This window comes from Myotis brandtii, unplaced genomic scaffold (genome assembly GCF_000412655.1).
Source record: "Myotis brandtii unplaced genomic scaffold, ASM41265v1 scaffold971, whole genome shotgun sequence".
NCBI classification, from domain to species: domain Eukaryota; kingdom Metazoa; phylum Chordata; class Mammalia; order Chiroptera; family Vespertilionidae; genus Myotis; species Myotis brandtii.
This window is the reverse complement of record NW_005372026.1, coordinates 474,466-501,400: the sequence shown is the minus strand read 5'-3', so window position 1 is coordinate 501,400 and position 26,935 is coordinate 474,466. Positions and strand designations below refer to the sequence as shown.

Below are 26,935 nucleotides of genomic sequence, written 5' to 3'. Positions count from 1 at the left end.
GCTTATAGGTACATTTACTTGTAATTATCTCCTTTTTTTTCTATGGGAATCTATAGATGCTAAGTTAACTGCATTGATATACCTGGCATCATTTTATCACCTAAAAATTAGCGAACCTATGTCAAAGTTCAATAAAACAGTAATTTCTGAGCATAGTTATTGACCTTTTGGAACTGAGAACTATGATAACTCAATCATTTAACATTTTATCGTGTATGCCCAGCAAACACTAGTCTGAAATAAAGTATCTTTGTATATTATTATCTGTCATAAAGTGGGTGCTGGTCATCACTATTGTAATATTTTTAACACAGTCACAGATATGCTCTCTGTGACGATCCTGATTGCATTTGTTTTAAAGTCTACATTAAAACCCAAGTCCTGATGTTCTTTCCTGATTTTATAGCACACTTTCTCTTTTCTGAAGGATTTTGATTAAAAAGTAAGGTCTAGACATTTAAAACACTCTGGACCAATGGAAGATTGCTAGTTATTCTCTGATTAAACTTACATAAAGGATAAATTACTGTTTTCCTTTTCTTAAAGTCTCACGTTGCCTAATGAATCAAAACAGCAGAGCTTGTGAGAAAACCATAATTAATGACAAGGAAACACACAAGTCTTACGATATCCATAGCTATTAACCTAAAGACCTGGCTAAAGAAGATAGATCCTATAGGAAAACAGACTTAGTCTGTACTGAGCAGACAAGGCAAAGAGGTTTCAAGGCACTCTTGAAGCAGGTATGCATGCTCTCTGGATCTTGCTCTGATGGACACAATTATTTTAAATTTGCTTCTGAAAACTAAATCATTTATTCAGAAGGTGCCTCTTAGTCCATCTCTATATTAGTTTGCTCTTTTATAACTGAGGGATCATAGTCAAATAAGAAGGAGAATTTAAGCTTAATGAGCTTGTTGCTTAGCTGAGCTGGGAGTGGGGGAGTGAGGAGGTGGGGGGTTAGGCGAATGGGGATTAGCCCTCAGTGTCCTTCCAATGTTCTCAAAGACGGGACAAAATGACTGTGGTTTTGGCATGCAGGGGCCAGCTTGCTCAGGAAATTGTGGCATGCATAAAACAAAGCTCATAAACAAAGTCTCCATCCAGGAAGCGGAGCTTAACAATGGCCTCATTAACAAGATCCAGGGAAGGGCAGGAAAAGAGGAGGAAGCCAATAGCTGATTATTGTACAGTTCTAGACAGATGAAGCCCTTCAGCTTCTCCCCAAACAAGCCCTGTAGTGTGGATTTGACAAAGTGGCACATTTAAGAGGGAACTCTTGCCATCAATGTGAGTCAGGCCATCAATGCGTATCTGAAGGCCAAATTCAGTCCCTGGAACTTGACTTTATCAGTAGACACAAGACAGAGGACAAGGCAGCTACATCCACAGAGAATTAATTAAGAGCCAAAGCAACACCCAGTGAATGAAATCAATAGTCTGAGCACTGATCTACATATGAACCACCATTGCTCTCTCCCCTTCCATTTCTTTTAAATTACTTACACTAAGATGCTCTTATAACTGCTACTTAAATAAAAATTTATTTGCTACTTGGCCTCATTGAATTTACATATTTTCACATCGTATTATATAAAACACACCCTCAAAGATCAACCCTCCTGGTGCCTGCTGAAGTTTCTGAACGGTTGAAGTCTTTGGGGCAGTGATGGATAATTTATTTGTTTGGCTATCTCCCTGCACATTTCTCTAGTTCTATATGGAGGGATGGTCACATAAACCTGACTTCAGAATTGCCAAAGTCCACATCCAAATTTATCTTCACTGGCTAATTTTGTCCTACCTTCTTTTAAAATGGCCCCTTATGAACATACCATCAAGCCCCTCACTAATCATGACTGTGTAGCTTGCAGAAAACAGAATATTGGTTTAGTACACCCTTTCCAGCAATAGCATTTGTTTCTTATATTTGTCTCAAATCCTCCTCCGCCCAACACAGATATCCAAAACACACTGCAGTTCCCTCTTTGAAACCAATGAAAACAATCTCATATTTTTTACGTTGCTTTCATTCCTGCTGGGCAATAGCACAGGTCTCATTACCTTCATTTTTCAAAGGCTTACCAGGGACATCATTTTTCAAGACCAGGTTCTTGGTTAAGTCCTTTAGAAAAGATTCTGATTTCTTCTTGAATCTGTATCTGTGCTTTGCACGAATCTCTCCTAAGCTGCACTGAGACCAGAGTAATTTGTCAGTCATCACTTTTGACTCCAACTTTGCTCTAGCCCCAGCAATTCAACAGCGGCCTTTATTCCGTAAGGAAAACAGGAAACTCTGCCTCCTGGACATAAACATGTGCATTCTCTATGTCCAGGACCAAAAGGGTGAAAAGGGCAGACTTCACCAGCATTTCCTTAAGAATGAAGGTCTCACTTTTAACACGTGGGTTATCTACTTGTGTGATGTTTTGCTCATGAATCACACTTTAGGGGTTTACGTATAAACAGTTTTGGATTGCCATTGGACCTCATTTTACAGATCTTACTTACACCACACTCTCTTTGCAAAAAGGTGAGAGTATGACTTGAGTAAGCACCATAAAATCAGAGCCCAGTTTTCCTTCTGATCATGGTTGCATTTATAAATAGATCTGATTACAAAGCTAGCACCAATACAACCTCAGGGTAATCTAAAATATAATGATGTCATAATAAATAAAACATTGAAATGGAAAAAAAGTGGTTTGCTACAAAGAGGTGGATGTCTTCTTACTCAAAAACTAGTAGGCAGGCATAATTTTAAAAAAATGATAACATGTAGAATTATTACTGATACAATGAGAGTGTAGGTTTTAGTGGCCAAAAAAAGTTGATGAGATATAGAAGCATTTGCTACCCATGTTTTAGGCCCACTGGAAGCAGCTAGTGTTCAACCAGTTTGGTTTTTATATGGCCTTAAAAAATATACGTCAACTATGATTACTCTAAAATTTTTTTAAAAAAATTACCTGATTGTTGACCAGAAATATGAAATGGAGAAAAATAAAACAGATAAAGAAACATACCATGTTCACAAACAAAACAAAAATAATTCTCTCAGGGACATCAGGGAAGGTGGAATACTATAACAACACATGTTATATTGTTATACTATTCCACCCACCTTAATGAAGAACCCTTGGGCGTTGCTACTCCATAGCCTTTCGAATCCAGATTTCCTCCCACTTTCATCGTGTCACAGGGCTTTCGCTGCTCGATGTACTCATTCATAGTGGATTCCAGGAGAAAGGCAAATTTGCCCTTGGACTTGCGGACTCGAGCTACGCCCTCCGCGGTAGTCCTCGTGAACACGGACGGCTCTGCTGATCGCATGTAGGTCCACATCTTTTCATACACTGCTATTTTTGATCTCTGGAGGAAACGAAAATAAAATTAAATACAGGAAAGAAGCAACAACAGGCTAATGTTGGCAGAACCAAGATAAGGATGAAAACTTTCAGTACTTTTCCATTGCCCTCTAACTCCAATTTGCTGTAATACCATTATTTTACAATTAGAAAACAGCCTTTTAAAACTATTTAAGAAAACCATTGAAATGACATTTAAAAGTGTTATTTGAAGAAGCTGTTATTTCTTGTCAGAATAATGATTCTATTCAAGTGCTTAAAGAACAACTTATTATTTTTAAATTCAGAATGTTATAAAGAGAGCTGAACATTTAAAATCATGTTTTGTATCACATTCATGGTAAATTTGAAAAGGACCAAGTAAGATTTAATTTTAGCTTTGTAAAATACCTTTTAATACTGTACTTGAATTTTAAGAAACTAGAGGCCAGGCACACGAAATTCATGCACGGGTACGGTCCCTAGGCCTGGCCTGCGATCAGGGCCATCTTCCCAGGCTGCCCACAGCTGGCCCTGCCCCCCCCGCCCCTGCCCCCCGCCGCCACCCACCCTGGTTCCCTGTTTGCCATCAGGTGATGGGAGCCTGCCAGCCAGGGAAAGGGATTGAGAGGTGGTCAGTGTGCCTCATAGTGACTGGTTGAGCAGTCGTTCTGGTCGTTCTGCCATTAGGGTCAGTTTGCATATTTCCCTTTTATTATATAGGATAAGGAGACTTGTTATATTACTTTTTAAACCCTATTTCATGCCTCAAAGTTTTAATGAAAACCATTCTAATAAGATGTATACAAAAAGTGCAGTCTAGCCTGGCTGGTGTTGCTCAGTGTTTGAGCTCTGACCCATGAACCAGAAAGGAGGTCATGGTTCAATTTAAGGTCAAGGTACATGCCCAGGTTTTGGGCTCAATCCCCAGTAGGGGACATGCAGAAGGCAGCCCATTGATGATTCTCTTTCATCGTTGATGTTTTTATCTCTTTCTCCTGCTCCCTTCCTCTCTCTGAATCAATGAAAACATATATTATTAAAAAAAGTGCAGTCTATATCAAGTTGTTGAGCACAAGGGGACAAAAACCACTGTAGTTTACAAACCAAATATCCCTAACACAAGAATAAAACTCTAGGTCTACCAAAACATTTTTAGACTTTTCCCAACAAAATCTCCAAATAGAGCTCCAAATAGTTTAATTTACATTAAACTTTAAAGAGAAGTGATTCTTGTTTTCCCACTTTATATTTTGGAGAGTTAGTCATTCGAATTCCCTGATTTCAGCCAAGAAACATATTTATTTTTGCCTATTTGGATTCTATCTACATTACCACCACCACTTAATTTATCCAGATCTGTTTGCTAGTATATGCATTCATTTAGAATTTTTTCATCCACAGAGACATTTAAATGTGAAAATATATACAAATAAACTCGAATGTCCCCAATGGATATATCTGATAAGATAGAAAAGGCTGACTCCTTTTTGATGTTTGATATTACAATATCATACACAGACTTTCATCTGGTGTAATTGCATTTGTTCAATAACAAGGTGCTAAAATTTTGCATTTGGATCCAAATGAAAAGTAATGTAGACTTCATTCAGACTTAAATCTATGCAAGAGGCTAGATTCTGAGTAGAATGTATATTTATTTACATTGACCTTCCTTTGTTTACCAGAACATAGACTTATCAAGAAACAGATCTTCAAAAACCAAGTATCTTGAATAGCAAATGAAGAATACATAGTTTGGGACAAAAGCAAATTATTCAGGTGGTAAAAGAAAGAAGCTAATGAAAGTTGTATTCATACTTTTGGTTTTATAAGATGGGAATTTAGTCAATATACTTGTATAATAAGCCACACACAATAAGAGATGTACATATAAAAACCCCCAAGATATTTTGTATTAATGTATATTTAAGATGGGAAATAAACATCCTGTAGTGTCCTATGAAATGTTTTATGTTATTAACACATGAACAAGTATCTCATGACATAAAGACTGTGATGGGTGTGTGTGCTTAGGTAATAAAGGTTGCCTCTGGGTGCAGAAATCCTCCCACTAGGAAATTCCATGCCATCACTACAATTAAGCTGTAAAGATTCTCTGTGCTTCCAGGATAGAGGCATATCTGGGTTCAGAATGAGACCCACTAGGGAGGCTCTGTTGCCAGGCCTCACTCATTCCAGCTTTAGTAACTGAGTTATCTCCCAGAGAACTAACTCTTTCATTTTATAAGCTCTAATCTCTGAAAATTATAAACTCTCTGGGTCACTTGATACAAATTGCCCTTAAATATATGTTTTGAACATTTCAATTTAGGGAAGTGTTGCTAAATACCCTTCAGGCATATAATGACTTTAAAAATATATTGATAACTTGAGAGTTTCACCCCAAAATATATTGAGTTCCACATATATTATATATTTTACAGTGTATACTATGTTGAAAACAGAAGAAATAAAAACTGAGTATTATTTTAACTGAGATATGTTTTAAAAATATTTTTTGAAATCATGCTAGTTATTTGACAATGTTCCAGTTGCTATTCTGTATCTTATTAAAGGAACAAAGAATAGCTAAACAAAACTAACATAGCAAAGTAGGAAAAAAGAGTATTTTTAGAGCTTGGTAATTATAAAGACAATTTAACTATAGAATGAGACATAATATCAAAGCAAATAATTCATTTTTAAGAAGTCAAGTACCATTGAGCATTGATATTTTTTAGAAGTCCATTCCTACAATATTAATGTGAGGATATTATTGCTGCCTTTGTTTAAATATATTGAATTACATGTACTTTAAGTTCAAAAGAAGTTGGATTAATTCTCCCCAAATCCAGAAGAGGAATCCATAGTGTAGTTAAGCTACATTTAGCAGGACTTAAGTATTGTAGGAATGGTAAAATATAGATTCCCAGTGGAAAATAAAAGAAAGATGAAAGCAATATTTTTGAAAAACACTTACATAATTTGTCACTCAGTTAATATTTAGAAATTCTGATTTAAAGGGGCATGGCTGGGATAAGATCACATTCAGATGGTGAAGGGGTGGGTGGGGAGACTCAGAAGTGAAGGGCTGGAAATAAATCCCTTTTCCTTATCTGTGACTACAAGAGGGTATTTGCTAAGGAGTGAGGGCAAGCACATCTTTATAAATTTGATGAGACAGGCTAAAATGAGGACATTTCTGCAGACCCAGCAAACTTAGAAATATAGTGACAATGGAACTTTTAAGTCCCTAAAACCTTCAACTGTGTTACTTATTTAAAGATCAGGTTTGGGGAGTGAATAGACTTCAAGGTAATAAGCAATGTTAATATAAAAGTCATTATTTTTTGAAATTAGAAAATTAATCTCAGATTTATTTATTTCGCTTTTATTGTTAAACTCAATGCATGGGAAACTATCTGATATAAAGCACTATTTCATTACTTAAAACAAATTTTTAAAATGCTCTGTCTTTTTAATTTTTTAATAGTTAAGTATTCTTCCATTTATGCCTTTAATAGAAAATACCAGTTTGTACAAATGTCATTCATTACAGTAAATATTTACATTGTTATCAGGTATTTCCGTTTCTAGTAGCTTGTGCAGCAAGACTAAGAGCTCATCAATGCACTATTTAATAGTATTATCAGCCCTGAGGCAGTAATCCACCTCATTTATGCATTCATGATTTCCCTGATGACTGAAATAGGCACAGGATAAAATCTACATGGAAATGAAAGTCAGTGTGTTCAAATAAGGTGTATAATGGTGTAAAAATACCTAAACAGCAAGGCTGTCATTGTCAAGTAACAGACTTTCTTTAAATGCCTCCATGCTTATGCTTAACAAGGATGCCCTGAACATGATCATGTAAGTTTCATAATGGGACAAAACAAGGCAAAAGTTGAATTCCAATGTAATTTCCCCCCGTGGCCTCATTCTTTTCGCAGTTGGTTATAACGGTGACATTTTTGAAGCGCAGAGTACAGGTCAGCACCTGAGGCAGTGGAGTGGAGCTGATAGATGTACCATTTCTGTGTTCCTATGAGAAAACATTTTGACAAGCACAAAAATACCCTTCACATTCTGTTTCCTCCACCTGTTAGACAAATGGCTTCTTTAAACCAGGTCACCCTCTACGGGAAAGGAGGGAGAACACAGGGAAGGAAACGAATGAGATTTTTATCGGAGCCCAAATTTATGCATTCCTGAAAGTGTGCCGCGAAGGAAAATTATATCCTTGTCCCATTAGCTTCAGACAGTTCTGCAACAATAAATACCTTCACTTATAAAACTCTTAAAATTTAAAAACTGAAGTTGGGTGGGAGAGGAAGGTCACAGGGTTTGGTGCGTGCACAGGTTGTATGAAAGGCTGTGCAGCCTGGGGACCAACTAGCCTTATTCCTTTATTTCTTATCAATATACTCTGTTATCTACCTCACCAGGTTGTAGAACGTGAGCAGCTTTTTAAAGCTCTATAAAAATCAGAATAAACACGTTCAGTGTGCTTGTTGGCAAAGATCTTTACAGTGAGTTATTTTTGAAATGTTTTCAAGGAATCAACGTGATGTTTCTTTCTCCCTTGTCACTCAAAACAGAATGATGAATTTGCAAATATTTGCTTTATTTACATAAACATCAGCCATAATTTTCCCAGTAAAATGCAAGTTATAGCACAAACTTATATGCTGTTTTGATAAATATAGATAATGGTTTCTAGGCAAAGTTACTAAATTTTACCTACCTCCTTTGGGTGGAAGCAGTTATAAACTTACAGAGATTGTGCTAAAATGTGTTGGAACAATATGTTCCCATTATTAAACTTTATAGACTGGAATATACTCAGTAATTAAACAATTGTTAATAATATTTATTGTCATGAATATTATTTATAATTTTAGAAAAATCCACTACTACTTTTTAATTAACTTATAAATTTTATATTATCTCTACTAGCAACATTCCACATTGTTGACAAGGATGTTACTCAGTGTGTGGTGTCTTTTTTAAACAATGCCCAGAGATGGGTTTGACTGAGTTTTTGAGTGATTTGTTTTGATTTAGTATTAATGTAAATATCTGTAATATATCAGGATATTATAATCAAATAATTTTTATTTATTTTATTTTATTTTTAAAAATATATTTTTATTGATTTTAGAGAGGAAGGAAGAGGGAGAGATAGAAACATCAATAATGAGAGAGAATCATCGATTGGCTGCCTCCTGCACACCCCTACTGGGGACCCAGCCCGCAACTCAGGCGTGTGCCCTGACTTGGAATCAAACCATTGGGGCACATTGGCTGGGCATAATCAAATCATTTTAAAAAAGAAAAATAGCCCTAGCCAGTTTGGCTCAGTGGATAGAGCATCGGCCTGAAGACTGAGTGGTCCCGGGTTCAATTCCTGTCTAGGGCACATACCTCCGTTGCAGGCTCCCAGCCCATTCAGGAGGCAATCGATCAATCTGTCTCTCTCACATTGGTGTTTCTCTCTGTCTCTCCCTCTCCCTTTCACTCTGTAAAAATCAATGGAAAAAAATATCCTCCGGTGAGGATTAAAAAAATGAAATAAAATAAATAAATAAAAAGAGAAACAGCTTACTGAAATTCAGGTACATGAAAGTTAAGCCTTTCTTAAGGAGTAGAACATTTTGTTGTATTTAATTCCCAAGTTGAATGAGAAAACAAAAATATATGCATTAAAAATGAAAGTGTAATCTCTCAACAACTGTATATAAGCATGACACTTTCTTTAAAGGGCTTTCATTTTTCCACAAAAGCTTAAGAAATAAGTCAAATATATCTTGTCTTCTTTAAGCAATTGAAAGTAAAACAACATGCCTTCATTATTATGTAGTTATATACTTTAGTTCTGAAGTCACAGAATGAACCCTGAACTCTGATCAGACATTACCAATCCTGTATCTCTGGATTTAAGTAGAACCGGAGTAAAAGAGGTTCACTGATAAAAAAGAAAAAAAATTCATCCTCATGAAGCAAGCAACTATAAAAACAAAAACAACAAATGTACCTACCATCCTAATGACAAGCCAAAGGGGTCATATTCATATGTAAATGCAATTATTTCACTTTGAACAACTTTATCTGCAAAAGCAGAGGAATTAGTACAAACAAAATTCCATACAGTGTCTCACAGAGATGTCCAAAACTTAATAGTTTTTGCTACCATTATCTGAAATTGTCACTACAAAAGAGATTATAGAATAATGTGCCTCATGTAGGGAAGATAACCTGCAATTAAGATTTTGGGTTTCAAATGCAGAAAGTTAAATATATTATTTAAAAAACAAAAACATAAACAAAACACACAAAAAAACAACACTCTTGCTTTCATTTTTATGCTCTTAGCCCCCAAGCGCGCAGACATAAATACAAACTTGCCAGATGCAGTATCATGGCCTGATCATCCCTGGAATCTTCCAGATAGATTATGTTATAAAGTTGTAATTACCTTTTTGTTGTTACTCTTGCTTAGAGAGGGTCCCTCTTGCAATGCAAATAAATCAATTAGTTTTTGAAAGTTAAAATGGTTATAGAATCCACATGGAAGTATTAGCATTAAACATGGTAGTTACCACTGCGTTTGCAAAACCTACAGTGGCTAGAGCCCATAATATCCTTGTTGGCAAAATTGCCTGGATTTAAAAATGATGAACACTTCACTGTTAGTTGTTCTCTGAACTTACTCGGAAGAATTCTTTTGTTGACCCTGAATCCAGTGTTCCGTAGGCAATTTCTGTTTGTTTGGCCAGATCTTCCGCACTTTCTATGGGGGAGACCATGCGCTCCACCGTCAGGAAAGCAGCGAGGTTAGCAGTGTAAGACGATATAATGATGAGTGTAAAGAACCACCAAACACCTCCAACAATTCGACCTGAGAGGGATCTAAACATGGATAAGATAATGCACATTTTCCTTTCTCTAACCAACAGAGAGAAAGAAAAGAAATACCATCAATTTCCCATGTAGCTTAAAAATAACAATTGCAATATCATTTTATTTTCTGATAATCTACTCAAGAATGATTCTAATATTTCTCTATACTTTGATGTTGCCTATGCTATATGAAATGTATAAATGCCCCTGAGAATATGGGAACTTTTTTCTTTTTATTGTTATTGGGCAGAACTATGGAACTTAAGTACAAAAGAGGAATACTCTTTCCTTTAAGTACAAAAGAGGAATACTTACTAATTCATTGATTGCCCCCCCTTAATATTTAGCATATTTGATATTAGATGCAACCTACATTATACTGAGGTAAAACACAGAAGCATGGCTTAATTGGCAGCATTGTTTTTCTCTTGGTGGCACATAAAGTAGCAATATCTATTAAAAGTGGGTGAGGTCTTAGATTTAAGTTGGTAGAAGACCTTCTGAGAGAACTGGTTTTCACCTTAAGTCAGTGCTCTGGCAGGAAGGATGAGACATATGCCAAGGTGGGGTGGACCAGATGAAGATCTAGGATTGGTCTCAAACTGATTACATTTCAGGATTTGTTGCTAGCCCAGCTCTTATCAGAGTGAATGAGTTATGTCCTAAAGCGTCTTTACATACTGGCATAAAAATGTTCGCTCTGTCCTTGCCAACATGAGACCAAAGTGGGTGCTTTGTTAGTGTGTAGCAACAACATTAAAAACTGATGCTAAATCTAAAAAAAAAGTTTCCTCCTCACCCTTTCTCTGGCTATTGGGGATATGTGGGTGAGTGTGAATGCAGAGGAAAAGTGAGAATAGAATCAATAAAAAATGAAGGGCATACTTATAATTGATCTCACTCATTGGGACCATCAAACTATTTTAAATTCCTGTAACAAATTGTATTTAAACTTTTTTTTAAATGTGAGGACACATTTCTTGTTTTCCATGGTATTTCTAGCTTTAAAATGCTCTCTTCTTAACCATTATCATATAAATAGCACCTGTTGACTTTAACTTAGTATTTGCTGAAGACTAGTTTTGAAACCATTACTCCATTTACTTTGATTTCTTTTCATTTCATTGATTGAGAGTTAGGGATTTATATTTCCATGTTAGAATTTAAGTACATTTACAGTTTCCCTGGGCCTTTTTAAAAAATTCTTTATTGTTGAAAGTATTATATATGCCTCCTTTTTTCGCTATTGACCTCTCCCTGGCAGCTCCCCCGCCCACATGCCCTAGCCCCCCTACTGTCTGTGTCCATTGGTTATGCTTATATGCGTGTAAACAAGTCCTTTGGTTGATCTCTTACCTCCCCCAACCCTTCCCCTGCAATCCTTCTGAGGTGTGACAGTCTGTTCTATGCTTCTATGTCTCTGGATCTATTTTTGTTCATCAGTTTATGTTGTTCATTATATTCCACAAATGAGTGAGATCATGTGATATTTATCTTTCTCTGACTGGCTTATTTCGCTTAGCATAATGCTCTCTAGGTCCATTTCCTTGGGTCTTCAGGAACACAAACTGTTCTGTGGCTAAACTGTTTCTTTTTGAGAATGCATACCTTTCTTTAAAAAAAAAATCCATGTACTTGTAACACAGATATAAGTCACTATTTAAATTTAATTTTCAGTTTTTTTCTGCCTTCAGCTACTTTTTCTAAGGGCAAAATTGGTACTTGTTTATGCACAGGAGATTGGCTGCATTTTTGGCATACAAAAATGGAAAACATCTCAGTGGCATCCAAAGAAAGTGAGCTATGCCTCCACAGATAGTGAAAAACATCTCTATAAAGCTACCATAGTATTTGCATTGCTGACTCTGCCTACTGCTTAGCTTGACATATATTGTCATACAGAGCAATGCATATCTAGTACCTATTATATTAGCTCAGGATTTAGGAAATGCCATGACAGAAATCTCCCTTCAGATACATGGGATGTAAATAAAATTCAAAATTAATTTTTAAAATTTAAGACCAGCAACAGTAACAAAAACATTTTATTTTGAAAAGGAGACAAAAAGAACATGAATCCCATTTTTACAATTTAGATTTTAGTTTCTGTCTGTCAAACCATTGAAGGAAATATTAATACTAAGTTATTTTTTGAGAATTCTGGTGAGTTGCATATGTAAAATTCCCATTGGGATGTATCCATATATTATGCTATCTTGGAAAATTTGGCTATGACTATGTTCAAATTAATTTGGAAATTGCAAGTTTTTTCTCTGTGTTTCAAGTAATGCTCTGCCTTCAGGGGAAAAACATGTAGAGAGATGATTTGCACAACACTTAGCAATACTGGGGAATTGGTGAAAAACTGTTGAAACTAACCTGGGTGAAATGTCACATCCTTGCTGCATAAAAGCACCCAGGGAGAACCAGAGGCTATTAAAGATGCCAAACTCATTGGGAGGTTGGTCGCTGGGTCCTTCCTTTCCATCCTCTGGCTCTTCTGTGTGCCATTCATATGGACTAAACCTACTAACTAGGAACAAGACCACGCTGACACCAATGTAGGCAAAGACTATGCACATCCAGATCTCATAGGCCAGAGGATCCAAGAAGGAAAACACTCCTGGTTTAGATTTCTGAGGCTTTTTGATCATGATAGATATGCCCAAACTCATGAAGGGCTTAGAGAAGTCAATGACCTCCTCTCGGACCAAAGTGATTGTCAGAGGGGCAATAGCAATCTCTGCTTTCTATAAGAGAAAAGACACATGAAAACACATAGGTTAATGCTCTTCGTGAAGCAATTAGCACTGGATTGATCCACTCACAGCTAACCAGTTACACATTAGCTATACAATTTCTTTTCCCAATGCCAACAATGACAAATGCAAAGGTGAACAGTTGACTTGTTTTCTTTCATAAGATAACTAGAGGCCCGGTGCATGAATTTGTGCACGGGTGGGGTCCCTCGGCCTGGCCGGTGATCGAGGCCAATCAGGGCGGCCAGGGGGAGGGACCGCGGGAGGTTGGCTGGCCACGGGAGGTTGGCTGTGGGAGCACACTGACCACCAGAGGGCAGCTCCTGCATTGAGTGTCTGCTCCCTGATGGTCAGTGCATGCCATACCTACTGTCCGGTCATCCGATAGTCCGGTCTTTCGTTTATAACGGTCTCTTAGGCTTTTATATATATAGATGTGTCACTTAAATTGCACAAACCTCTATTTTTATCGGTGCTAGTAATTAGATAAGAAGAGAAACGGAGAAATAGTAGACATAAGCAAAAATAACTTCCACTCAGATAACTGTATTAGTCTTTAAGGATCTAGGACAGCAAGAGGAGAAGACAGCCTTTCCATGTGGCCGAATTTCTGAATTTCTTGGCCAGGCATGCTATCTTTCATTTGAAATGTTGCCACTGATTCATTACTTGGCCACCCCTTAATATTATGCAATGCAAATTTTAAATAGTCCTTTCTTTTTTATTCCTTTCCAATTATGAGAAAAACCTATAAAATCTGCGTTTGTAAGATAGAAGAAACCCATTGCTTGACTGTATTTTCCAATTAAACACACACACAAAATTCTGGAAATTGGCATTTGTTTCTTCGTATTTACAGACTTTGATTTTTCACCTTTGGGTTCTAAAAAAAGATATTGGAAAACAGTGGATTCAATTCTCAGATATTACGATCATAAAACACCAGCTTACATTTTTATTAATTGATTTTAGCTATTTTGGGGGGGTCTTTTTCCAATATCTCTAAAAATTGGAAACAGATCCCCCATTTTCTCCTTTTATCTCATTGTATTATTGTGATTGTTTATTTAAAAAACCTTAATAAAATAACAGTGAGCATTTATTGAGGGAGCATGTGTCTGATGCGAAACTAAATATTTTAAATGGCCGCCCATTTCACCCTCATATCAAGCTTATGTTTATCACTGTTTTATAGATGCTGAAACTGAGACTCAGGTGAGCTTTACACAACACAGCCGCTCTGCGATTTGACCTGTGCTTCTTCCATTAAATCATGTCATCTCTAACATCACATGAAATAGAGTGTGATGAAAATACTGTAAATTGTTACATGACCTACAAATGAAAAAAAATTATTATTATTTTAAAAGGAAAGTATTTGGCATTGAAATGGAATCTGAGACATACGAGGACATACATGTTTTTCATAGAGGCGGCCACTCTGACATTCACCCCTGCAATGGCCAGTAGCTGGACAGAGGGCCCCTGGAGGGCTGGTCTGGGGAGTGTACTCTGGCCATCCTGCTACCCCCCGGGTGGCTGAGGATTCACTGCACATGCCTTCAAGTAGGAATGAACCTAGTTCACACCATACACACCCGTGTATGTAAGAGCCAGAGTCATTGCTGGGAGGTTATTGTTTTATCAAGTTATTTTACACAAGTGATAGATGAACTAGCTATAGAAACAGTATGTAAAACAAAACCAGAAAATGAAGAAAAGATATCTCCATTCCCTTCACCTTCTCTTATTTTTTCTTTATATATGCCCTGTTAGACATTGTTTTAGAAATAATATCTTTCTTATTTTAAAATGGGATAATGCAGAAAATCATATTGTACAATTAATTTTCTCTTCTCAAAAGAATATGAACTCATTGTCATTTCAAAATATACATTAAAATAAGTTTTAATGATTGCAAATATTTCATTATGTGAAAATATCACAATTTGCTCAATTTATTATTTGGGGGGATATTTGCTTTGTTTTCAGTTTTATATAATTTTTAACACAAATGATGTGAACATCCTTGAAGACAAATCCTTGCACATATCTTAATTATTTAAGATAAACTTCTAAAAATGTGATTGCTAGTCTAAATGGGAACAATCTTTTAATATTCATAATATGCTTGCCCAACTTTTCTCACAAAAGGTTATGCAAAATTTCTACTTTCCTCAGCACTGTGTGAATGCACCTGCAGCTTTAAATCATGGACAACCCTTGTGTATCTTTATTCTATTTATCTTCACTAATTTGCTAGCTGGCAAATTAGATCACATTGGGTTAATTTGAATTTGCTTTTATTAAATAAATAGTCACTTGTACTTCTTAATCTGTCCATATTTTCCATATGGGCTATTCATTTTTTTACTTACTAATTGTAAGTGCTTTTAAATCTATTCAAAATATTCTTTTATTTTTTCTGTGTTGCAAATATTTTCCCTACTCATGAATTGTTTCATTTCCATAAATGATTTTCAACCTTTTTTTATCTCATGGCACACATAAACTAATTACTAAAATTCTGTGTCACACCAAAAATATATTATATTTTTGTTGATCTGACAAACAAAAATAGATATAATCTTAATTGATTTACACTGGATGGCTATTGTGTTGGCTGTTGTCATTTTTTTTATTTGACAATCTAAGGGAAAAGAGGTCAGTGCCCCTGACTAAATAGTCAGGTACAGTATTGTACGCTTTACAAATCCTTGTAGCACACTGGTTGAAAATCGCTGACTTAGTTCATGGTATTTTGTTGCAATACACACATTTTAAATTTTGTTGAAGCCATATAAAATTACCCTTTTGTGTGTTTTCAGCCTTTGATTTCATACTTGGAATAAACCTCACATCATATGATCAATCTCAATTACATATTATTTATTTATTTTAATTCTTTATTGTTGAAAAGTTTTACATATGTCTCCTTTTCCCTCCATTGACCTCTCCTTGCCCTATTTTTAATTTTTTAACCATACATATTTTAATCTAGCACCTATAAGGATAAACTCTCTAAAACTTATTTGGTATACTACATGATGATGTGTTACAAAATTGTTAATTTTCCAAGTAATTGTTCAGCTATCAAGAGTAAATGAATAATGCACCCTCTCATTGATTGGAAACACCACCTTTCACATACTACATTGTTCTGTGTAGTATCTTTTGGAAAATTTTTATTTATATGTTACCACTAATGAGGGGAAAACCTTAAAAGGGAAGAAATATGGAGAGAAATAAAAGAATCTCCAGCTTAGAAAAGTAGATACAAAGGAAGACCAACATTGGATTAAGGTGGTGACAGTGATGTTCAATGAGGACACGTTCAAAGTCTGAAATTGGTGTTTTGAAAGAGGCCAGTGAACAGAGAAGATACACTGGGGCTTTCTCTACTATCATTGGATGTGCTGTGTGTGCCTGGTTCCATTACCTCTCAGCGATTCTGAAAATTAAGTGTAAACTATCTCCTACAAGAGCTTGTTAATACTTGAATTCAGGAGGACCTCTGGAGTGAGAGTCATGAACCAGCATTTTAACACATGGTAGGCTATGGAACATACTCTGAGAAATATCCCCTTGGATGAAAATACACACAAGTATGGCAGGGACCAGAAGGTCCTGAAGCAGCGCACCGCAGGTCATAGGATGGACTTGAGCAGGTGTGATGGGCAGGAAGGACCTTAAAGTGTTAAGGGAGGTTCTGAGCCTCTGAGTCACTGCCCTGTGGAGTGCGGAGATCACAGGTGTTTCACACGTAATCTATTCTAACAATTACAGTAACAAAGTTAGCAAAGAATAAAGAAATAATAATAATAATAATAATAATAATAATAATAATAATAATGGATTCAAAGATAAGCATGTTGCTGTCTAACAGCCTGTGTTAGGTAGAAGAGAATGGATGGAGTTTTACCTAAAACCCTGGGAACTGGGCATTCATGTACTAGTAAGTGTTAGGGGGGAGAGAGAGAGAGAGAGAGAGAGAGAGAGAGAGAGAGAGAGAGAGAGAAAGATGTACAGACTTAGCAGACACCAGAATGGAAAATACCAAATCTGTAGAAAGTGTAAGAGGCATGGAAGAAGATTTCTTTTGAGAAAAGAGTGGATAACTGAAGTGGCAGAGGTGGGGATATTTAAATCCTCTCAGATTGGCTGATGAATGAATGACTATAAAGAGTATTAATCACTGTTATAATCTTTCTCTCTGAGAATGGCCTGACTTCAGACTTTTGATTATTGTGACATGTGTACTACTGAGTTTGTTTTTAATTGTGCTACTCTCTTCATATAATTTATTTTCATTATTTAAACAATATCCCCCTAATAAAATGTCGTCAGAACCCTTGCAAGAGGTGAGCTTGGACTGCCCAATTGGTAGGGACTCCGGAGGATATATATAAAACGCCTTAGAAAGTAACTCATCCATAACTAATTGGTAGTCTAATTTTTTTGAGGAGAAACAATACTGTTTTCTGAAGGAAATAAAGTACAGTAGAGAATTATAATAACCTGGATAATGTTCACATTTAAAATTGGCTTATTGTGTCTAAAGTCTAAAATATTACCAAGAAGCACAAGTGTTAGGAACCCCCTTTCTTTGGAATTTAAAGCTCAATATCAAATTGATCACGAGCCTTGGGATAAAATACTTTTTGATTTTTTACAACTTCATTCCCTGCCCCACCCCCCTTTTAAGTCACCTAACTAGTCAGCAGTTCTTGCAAATAAATATAAAATAACTGATTACTTTTTAATGCCAAACAGTTTCCTCTTGCTGCTGAGATTATAGCTACTGGACTGGGCTGCATAGAGAATGTTCATCGCTTCCTGGTTTGAAAAGCAAGATGCAGAATCATGAAACTTGGATGGCAGTTCTGGCTTGGAAAGTAAGCCCTGGTGTACGACGTCATTTATGTTCTAAATCATTCTACCTTTATTCTTTTCTGGGGAAGGAAGACTTTCATAAAATCCTTCATTTCAAAGGGGCCTTGAGAAGATGAATCAGACAGACTGTGACTTGAAGGTGACATTTGTGATCTATGAATTGGCTTATAGGAAATTTCAGAATAAATTGCAAGTGCATGTGACTTTTATTCACTATTAGGTGAATAAAATGTACTGTTCAAGGCTGGGTTTCTGGACTTTGGAAATATCATACCATCACTAGCATTTGATAACTGCTTATTTGATTTAGATACTTTGCAGCGGTAGCTGAAGAGAGCGATCTTGTTCTGATTCAGGCAGGAATGTGTACACTGAATTCGCCCTTGGCTATAAATGTGTACGCGCAATACCTGGGGAACACAAAAGAAAGGGCATGACATGCTTTCATGTGAGGCTTGCTGTGGAAGAAATTCTAGCTTTTGTGCTTTGCTAGGTGTGAAAAAATTGTGGCATTGCATAAAGTTTAAATTTACTGTGTTCAGCAGAATTGTAAGAATCTCACATTATTGGTGAATATTTTATAGATGTTAAAATAGTGTAGTGATCACTTCACCAATTACTTAAAAAACATTTACCAGAATTACAACCAATAGGGATATAAATAAACTAGCTAAAATGAGGTTCAACGTCATGCTATTGAAGGAAATCTGTTGCTACAATTACTAATGGATTTGTTTTGTAGTTCTCAAAACGACATGTCTATGGGACAGAAGAATCAAACATGAAAGAATAATCATCACAGATACTGAGTTAGTGTTGTTTTTTAAAAATAGGACATCATATTCTGAATTTTTATCTCTTTTTCCTTATTTTGAAGTTATCAAGCGTTAGTTTCTCTCATTGTTTGGCAATTGCATTATTAATGAAATAGAGAAATAGTTGAACACCATATATGTCTCTTTGAATGTAACTGCAAATTAAAAAAAACAGTAATAGACATTTAAAAATTGATATGTGCTCATGTAATAAAAAGTTTCAGGTTTATGTAAACAGTTGATTTGCTTACCCCATAAACAAGTTCTCCTACCATCCCATTCCAGATTTTTGTGTCTGCATCCCTTGCTCCATATTTTCCATCAGGGACAATGGCAATTTTATACTTGATACCAATATGTTTTGCAATTTCAGATGCCAAGTCTACACAGTATCCTTCATACTTGTCATTTCCTTCAAACATTTCGTGATTTTTCTTGAACATAACATATGGGGATTCCTATAATGAGAGAAGTAGAACTGTAAAGGAGAAATTATAACCATTCCAAAATCTCTATGTAACTCTCCAGTTTCAGAATTTGACAAAAGTATTATATTTAGTATTGTATACACACTGGTTTTGTGTGGCTAGATATCAGTAGCAAAATAAATATACAAAAATAAATATGCTTAGAAGTACATTAAATAGCTTTACACTAGATAATGAATGTGGAGTCTTTAAAATAATTTTCGATTGAGTAATCATTACATACCTAGCACTGTAACTGTGATGGGAAAAATGTCCATTAATAATCATCTAGAGAAGCAAAGTTATCACCTTTGGCAATGAAATTATTAGTTTCAAATTATTATATGAAGTTAAAGACTATTTAGTAGTCCGCCTCATGTAGTAAAAGACTAATTTAAAGGCACCGGTCTCCATAGTCCGCATCTTGTTTAGACACAGTCAACTGTGACCTCCTTTAGGAAAAGAGCTAGATCCTTTTCCTTTGCTCTCTAGCATGTAGCAATATGCCTTTCTCAGAGCAGGCACTCGCGAGTTAAAATAAAAATGAAGAATTAATAGTTTAAAAAAACTGTATATACTTATTTGCATCAAATTAGCTTCCTTAAAATTGTCCAATATTTTGGATTTAATTAGAATTTTGTTCCATGAATTTTTATTCTATTCTATTATATGTCTCCAATGGGAGCCAACAATTTTTCTCCAGTTGTGACTATCAATTTGAAACAAATAAGACAGAAAATACGATGAAGAATTATTGTAAAAATTCATATAAAATGAAAAAGTTTACTGGTGGCTAATAATAACTGCACAGTTTTCAGTTAAAGCATGTGTGCTCGCGCGCACACACACACACACACCCCAAATTCAAACTCGTTAAAGGCCATGAAGTAAAATACATGTTAGCAAAAATGCATTGATTTTATAAATGGAAACTAAAGCCACCAACTAAAAGATAGCCCTGGCAAACGTGCAATCCACAGTGAACTCCTGGCCACACCTCAGAAATTTTAGTTATTTGCAGACAAGCAATGACCACTTTTGGCCACAACATCATTGAGATCATGTATTTATATTTTATAAAATTGCATGGTAACATCCATTTAGTAATTCTGATACAAATCTTTTGTCTCAGCAAATTTATAAATGTGGAAGTTTAACTTGCTCTTGGAACTGTGACTTAGAATGTAATTTACTTTGCACAACATGGCAGTTCTATGCTAATTGCTTTCCTAAGTACTTTGTAAGTGTAGAAACTACTTTTAAAAACTTGATTAAGAATGTAAATGAATACTCTTTGAGTTTCTCACAGAGATGCCCTGAAGAACACTACTATGGGCCACTGTCCAGGACTGGTGCTTGTATTACTTTCTTAAATTCTGCCTTAGGTTGACATGACTAAGTGACCCGGAAGTCTATTAATTTTCCTTTGATTTGATAAATATTTTAACACTTGAAAGTTTATCCATCTTTATTTTATTTTTAAAAAATATATTTTTATTGATTTCAGAGGGGAAGGGAGAAGGAGAGAGAGAGAAACATCAATGATGAGAGAGAACCATCCCCTTTACTGGGTATTGAGCCAATAACCCGAGCATGTGCCCTTGACCAAAATTGAACCTGGGACCCTTCAGTCTGCAGGCTGATGCTCTATCCACTGAGCAAAATTGGCCAGGTCAAGTTTATCCATCTGTAGTTGCTTTATAAAATTAAGGCACCTAATTGCCTTTTCTTTCTATAGATAAAAATTATTAGTTTATGGAAAACATCTCTAAATATGTTTTAAAGAAAGTTTATCGGTTATAAAATTAAGGCAACTAATTGTCTGTTCTTTAGGTAGCTGAAAATTATTAGTTTATAGAAAACATTCTCTAAATATAAAGTTTTACAAATTATAAATGTGGTTGTGAAAATTTGGGATTTGTTGCAAAGCACTATTAATTTCTAAGATATGCTATAAAATAGTAGTTAAAATGAGCTAATCTTTTCATTTTTCTCTTTTTTTATTATGATAGCTAATTAAAATATGGAAGAATGTGTAGAAAAAAGCAAGAATCACACATTGTAAAATGCTTAACATTCTAATGGAAATGGGTATACAGCTATCACCTATAGCTATTAGTACAACAAACCTAATAGCTTTTCAAATAAGGTGTAGCTAATGCTCACCTTTGGTACTAAGGTTGAAAATCTATTCTAAAGTGTCTGGAATATTTGAACACATGAGTTTTAGCATATAAATGTATATATATATAATTTTAACAGAAGTTTCTCTAGCTACTATTACCATCTAATTTGCTAAATTCCTGCTACATTATTTTGCGAAGTGTTGCTTCATTAAAAGCTAAACTTTTATTTACTCAAACGTTTATTAAGCACCCACTGTATGCCAGGCAGTTTGCTGGGAACTAAGGGTACAAAAATAAATAAAACATGCCCCTTGTCCTCCTATGATTAATGAATGTTAAGTTCTTTAAAATAAGGGTAAAGGAGAGTGGTGAGGGACAATAATAAGAGTACTGGAAAAAATAATAGCTCTTACTTATTTAGTGCTTACTTTGTGTTAGGTACAATGCTAACTTCTTTAATTGTGCCCTTTCATTTACTTTTCACACTGACATTTTGAGGCAGGCATTTTCCATTTTGCAGATGGAACAATTAAGGCTCAAGGAGGTTAAGTAAATTGTTCAATTTCACAGAACTAGCAGAAGTAGGAGTTGAACCTATAATTTGAAATATCTGAAAGTATTTGAAGGTATTATTGCATCTGTCAAAATATATTCAACTCTTTGAGATTCTATATGCTTTAACAAGAAAAAAAAGGATAAGATTAAAGAAGTGAATTTCTGTATTTTTAGAGAATGAAATTCTTTATATGAAACTTGAGTAAACAATGCTCTCCATATCGCCTCATAGTGTATGGTGTATATAAGGCACTCAATAAATATAAAGATTTTCTGGTCTATCTGGGCTTCTTAAATAGGAATATCATCGCAAAGTAACAGGAACTTTGATTCAGGTGTCTTAAAAAGGAAAGTAAGGGCTAACAAGTGCTAAGGCATCTCTTCTGAAACAGGTGTATGTACATATAACTTTAAAAATTATTTAGTGTCTTCTTTCAATCCCCTCCCTCCATTTTCTTTAGGCAATAGGGGTCCATCATGTCTTTGTTTCTTGTCAAACAAACCAATAAAGGCTAGAAAAGCGTTCAGTTTGCTGAAGATGCTGATTAGGAATTTCTCTAGGGTTTTGCACATCCAGGGCGTGCACAGTTGTTGAGATTCAGGGGAGTGACACATGCAGCACCAGACAGATAAAAGGAACTTACTCAGAGAGGTGCGAGAACAAAGGAAGGAAAGGCTAGGCTTTCCTTAAACAAAAGCTCTCAGCTCTACCCAATTCCTTTGAATAGGGATTCTCAACACTCTCTCAACGTGCTCTTGCCCCAGCCTCAATCTGAAAATTTGTCCACAGGTAAGCCCTTCAAACACTGCATACTTGGGGAGATTTAATACAAAGTTTTGGGGCTGCTAATACCAAATCTTTTCAATATAATAAAAAAATGAGTTCAACCGAATCATTAAGGGTATTTGTGGGGAATCTTTGATAAGTAGCCTTATGGAGTTTCAGGTGTTCAATTGTGAATAAAAATGGAATGATCAGAGAAGTGGAATATAACCTCTTTCTTTTAGGAGTATAGCCTTCCATCTTTATTATCGACTACTGTGCCCTGTGGGACAATAGTGCCGTAGAAGTTATTTTAAAAGCATTACTTCTTAGTAAATATGAGTTTATTACTACAATTTCCATAATGGATAGTAAAATTTCCATTTTACATCTGCTTTGCTATTTCAGGAAAGAGACCAATCTCTGTCTAAAGGTGTTTACCTTAGGGCTTGGTTAAGAAAATGTTGGTGTAAATGAATTGAGATGATTTTCAATCAATGAAGTATCATTTTCCTACGGAGAAAAATGTTTTGGATTATTTGTCTTTAGCAAAAGTGAAACTATTGAAGTAGATGCCTATTAGAAAAGCTTTAAATTTTCTAAACATCACAAATATAATCAGTAGAATTACAATGGAAAACAGTTAATAAAACCAGGAGTGTCAACCAATGCTACCAGTATTTGCTATGTGGATATTTGCTTTTCTCCAAAGAATTTTAATAGATGTAGATAATTTCCTCCATGGGTAACATTTTAAAAGTGGAAATTAAAATGTTATTCAATTCAGAAAAAATAAATACATTTAATGGCTGCACAATTTGAAGTTTATTTAAAATACTTTATTTAAAAATGAATTGACATAATCCCTTTGGAGGCAGGTGTGTGTATAGGGGATATTAACACTTGGTACAGGGAAGAAAATAAATATATCTGTATTTCCTTTACGCGTGGGGTGGGAAAAAGTAGGTTTACAGTTGTTTATATGCAAAATTATACAATAATTAATAAATAATAGTACAAGAATAAACTTTTGCATACTCACCACTGTAAACCTACTTTTGCCACCACCTGCATAGTGTAGATTGTTGTACTATGTCCACATGTGTCTATTAGGAGTGCATCCACAAAATTGTACACAGAGAAGATAGAGTCTAAAACATCTAAGAAATATAAAATTTAACCTCGAGCAAGATCAAGTGTGATAAGTAAAATAGCTTTTTAGGTTTGTAACATTATTCTGACACTGTGGGAAATGCATTTGGATTCATGGGAATGTTTCCTACAGGGTTGGTATGTTTATAAGATGATAAGAAATACTTTCTTAGTTGAATAATGCAGCATAAGCATCATTTAACTTCACTAGTAAAGACTGTGGGAAAATTGGGTTTGGCTGAAATATCCCTGCGTCATTTCCCCTTTTCCAGAGAGTTCAGCATCCAAGGAAAGGAGAGAGCCTGCAGGGGAAACAGCCTCTCCTTCCCAGAGTCCACTGCAAGCTGCCCTTCCCTCGGTCCTGCACTCGTCCAAGCCACATGGCACATACTTGCTTCCTTAGGTGGTTTGCAGAAATTATTATTTTAAATGTAGAAAGTTAATTCTGTGTGGTAAGATGCTGATAAGTTTTACAGATTTTATAAAATTTTTAGTCACCAAGACTGAAGATAAAAAATGATGAACATCTGAATCCAAAACCTTAGACCTTTCAACTTTGTAGTCATGATTTTCATTTGATGATATTGACAATTTTACTTTTTTGTTCAAATTTAGCTAAGTTAAATTCAGTAAGACTATATTCAGGTAGAATAAATTAGACATTAAAATGAACATCACATTATAGATCTACAACACAAAAAATAAAGTTCAACAGTGCAACTCACTAAAGCTACATTTTATTTAAGAATGCTGTGTAACATTTATATGTTTCTTGTCTGATTTCTCTCACTGGAATATATTTTCTGAATGCAGGATTTGGTCTATTTTGTTCTCTTACAGATCTCCAGACTTCTAACTGTGCCTAATACAGAGTAGACGCTTAATAAATATTTATGAAGGAATGAATAAATGAATTGATCAATCAATTTTATTTAACAATAGCATATATCATTACATTGTAGCAACCAATAAATAACAACATACACAAAGGAAAGACAAATGGGAGAACAGCAATGCCATAGCAATTCAATCAGAATGAATGATCTCCAGTGCCACACACACTCAGCCTTCTTCTGTGTCTAGATATCTGTCTTGCATACATTACAAAGTCTAACCAATTCCATCTATATTGGAAGTTTTCCATTGAATTTGGGGGATTATTACATGCAGATGCCAATATCTCGTTCATCTACAATGAACCATACTTATTTTTTTTTTCAAAAGGAATGAGGTGGTAGAGATGTCACAGGTCCCAGGTTACCATTTTTAACAAAAGCAAATACAAGGAACACTTTCAGGGAAAGGATTCTGCTATTAGCTTTTTTTTTTTTTTTAAATTACTGAACAATTATGTAGTTGCAAAGACCAGACGTATTATGTATATGAAGATAACATTTTTATACAAAAGACAGATACTAGTGTTGCACTATTTTGATAGCAAAATATTGATAATATCACTGTCAAACAACAGATAATTTTACAGAATATTTTTTATGTATATAGGAAACAGTTGGATTTTTTCAATCAATTTTCCTTACTTTTTTCTATAGCATGCTTCCAGAAAAACTAGCCATGCTTGCAAAATCAGTTCAATATTTTGGTTTTAAGAATTAAATCTCCAGTCCCTTTATTAACAGGGATAGAAAGAAGATGCTCCAGATTACTATACCTATAATGCAAACTAAAACACTTTATTTTACACAGAACAGGCAAAATTTCAAAAAATCTTTAAAGAAAACATTGCATATTCAGAAAATAAGCAAACAAATTCATAGATATTTACTTTTAGAAAATCTACTTGGAATTAGGAGCGATATAATTCAATTATTTACGTACAATGACCTCATTTCAAGGTATTGGAACTGATATGTCAGAATCGCTAAGTGATTCTTTTTTCAACATCTATTTATTTTCTTGAGAAAGATGAGGATTAAGTCTTCTTTTGTTCTTGTTTCCCAGAAAAGTCACAGAACTTAAAATTTTTTTTCTGGTAGTCCAGAGTTGGTCATCCAGGAAGAATCCCATATGAAAATTTAGATTAAATTTACTACACAGGAGAACAAGACTTGAGCCTTGTTAGGAATAGTCGAACACCGTGGAACTCAATTCTTTCTCGATCAATTTCTTAAAATAGGATTCTTCATCAGAGGCTGAAAAGAGGAGGACTGTACTGAAGTATGAATTTCCATTACTGTGTCTTTTTTAGGAAAAGAAATATATATGCATTGCTTTCCAAGTCCCATGCAAATATTACACAATTAAGTGAGAAGGTATATACTTTGCACTCTTACACAAAAATTATGGTTGATTGGTTTCATTCTAAAATCATAAACTTCTGATCAAGACTTGGCAGATCAACATTAAATTGCTGGCTGGTGATGCAACACAGATAAAGCTAATTGCACATATGAAAGCTTCTCTCTGCATTTTTATGCTTTGACCTCAATGTCAAAATTTTGGAAATAACTCAGCATTAGTGAAACCTCAAATTAAAATTACATGAGTTAAAAGCTAAATTACATAAAATACTTCCACTTTATTTAGAGTAAGGGCTCCATAAATAATTAAAAATATGCTCTGCCTAACAAGACAGTGAGCTGAGGATGTATAAATTTAAATTAGATAGAAAAGGTCACCGATTGTTGATCTCCTTTGACTAGCATTGACTCTAAAGGGCATGTTTGACTTTAGAAGAGAAAAATATATAAGAATTTCTATTATTTAAAAGGTAGCTTCATGAAAATCTCTTTGAAAAAGTAACCTTAAAATTCAGAGAATTTTTGTAGTTTATAAGGTGAATGAATGAAGCAGTCATATTTTTCTTAATTCCTGGAAGTCCTATACATTATATTGTTATTTGTCACTAGTCAACGAGAAAAATAATCGGTGCAAAAATTTGTTTGCATTAAAAATAAATATAAAACAAAATTTATTTCTAAAGCATTCAATTGTAAACATGCTCATTAAAATCTTCACAGTCATTTCTACACCATACAAACAGACAATGTGAATCATTGCCCAATGATTAAATTCCCTGGAAATAATAATTTTAAACACCATTAACTATTATCACATTGATATTTAAAAATATAATAACAATAATAATATGGTGTTTACTACCAGATATTTTAGGTTATTGGTTGTTGATCTTT

General features: G+C 34.9%; 1 protein-coding gene across 7 annotated transcripts in view; it reads right to left on the bottom strand.

Moving 5' to 3' along the window:
• The window catches only part of GRIA4 (glutamate receptor, ionotropic, AMPA 4), a 415,907-nt gene that overhangs the window by 41,214 nt on the left and 347,758 nt on the right, over nucleotides 1–26,935 (bottom strand). For 6 of the 7 annotated variants that reach the window (XM_005886335.2, XM_005886337.2, XM_005886336.2 and 3 more), the window contains exons 10-13: nucleotides 18,972–19,178; nucleotides 12,633–13,003; nucleotides 10,064–10,262; nucleotides 3,125–3,372 (exon numbers count right to left, since the gene is read on the bottom strand). In XM_005886335.2, the coding sequence (XP_005886397.1) occupies nucleotides 3,125–3,372; nucleotides 10,064–10,262; nucleotides 12,633–13,003; nucleotides 18,972–19,178 (1,025 nt within the window). Of the gene's footprint in view, nucleotides 1–3,124; nucleotides 3,373–10,063; nucleotides 10,263–12,632; nucleotides 13,004–18,971; nucleotides 19,179–24,693; nucleotides 25,934–26,935 lie in introns of those variants that run through there. The other variant, XM_005886340.2, reaches the window with a different exon arrangement.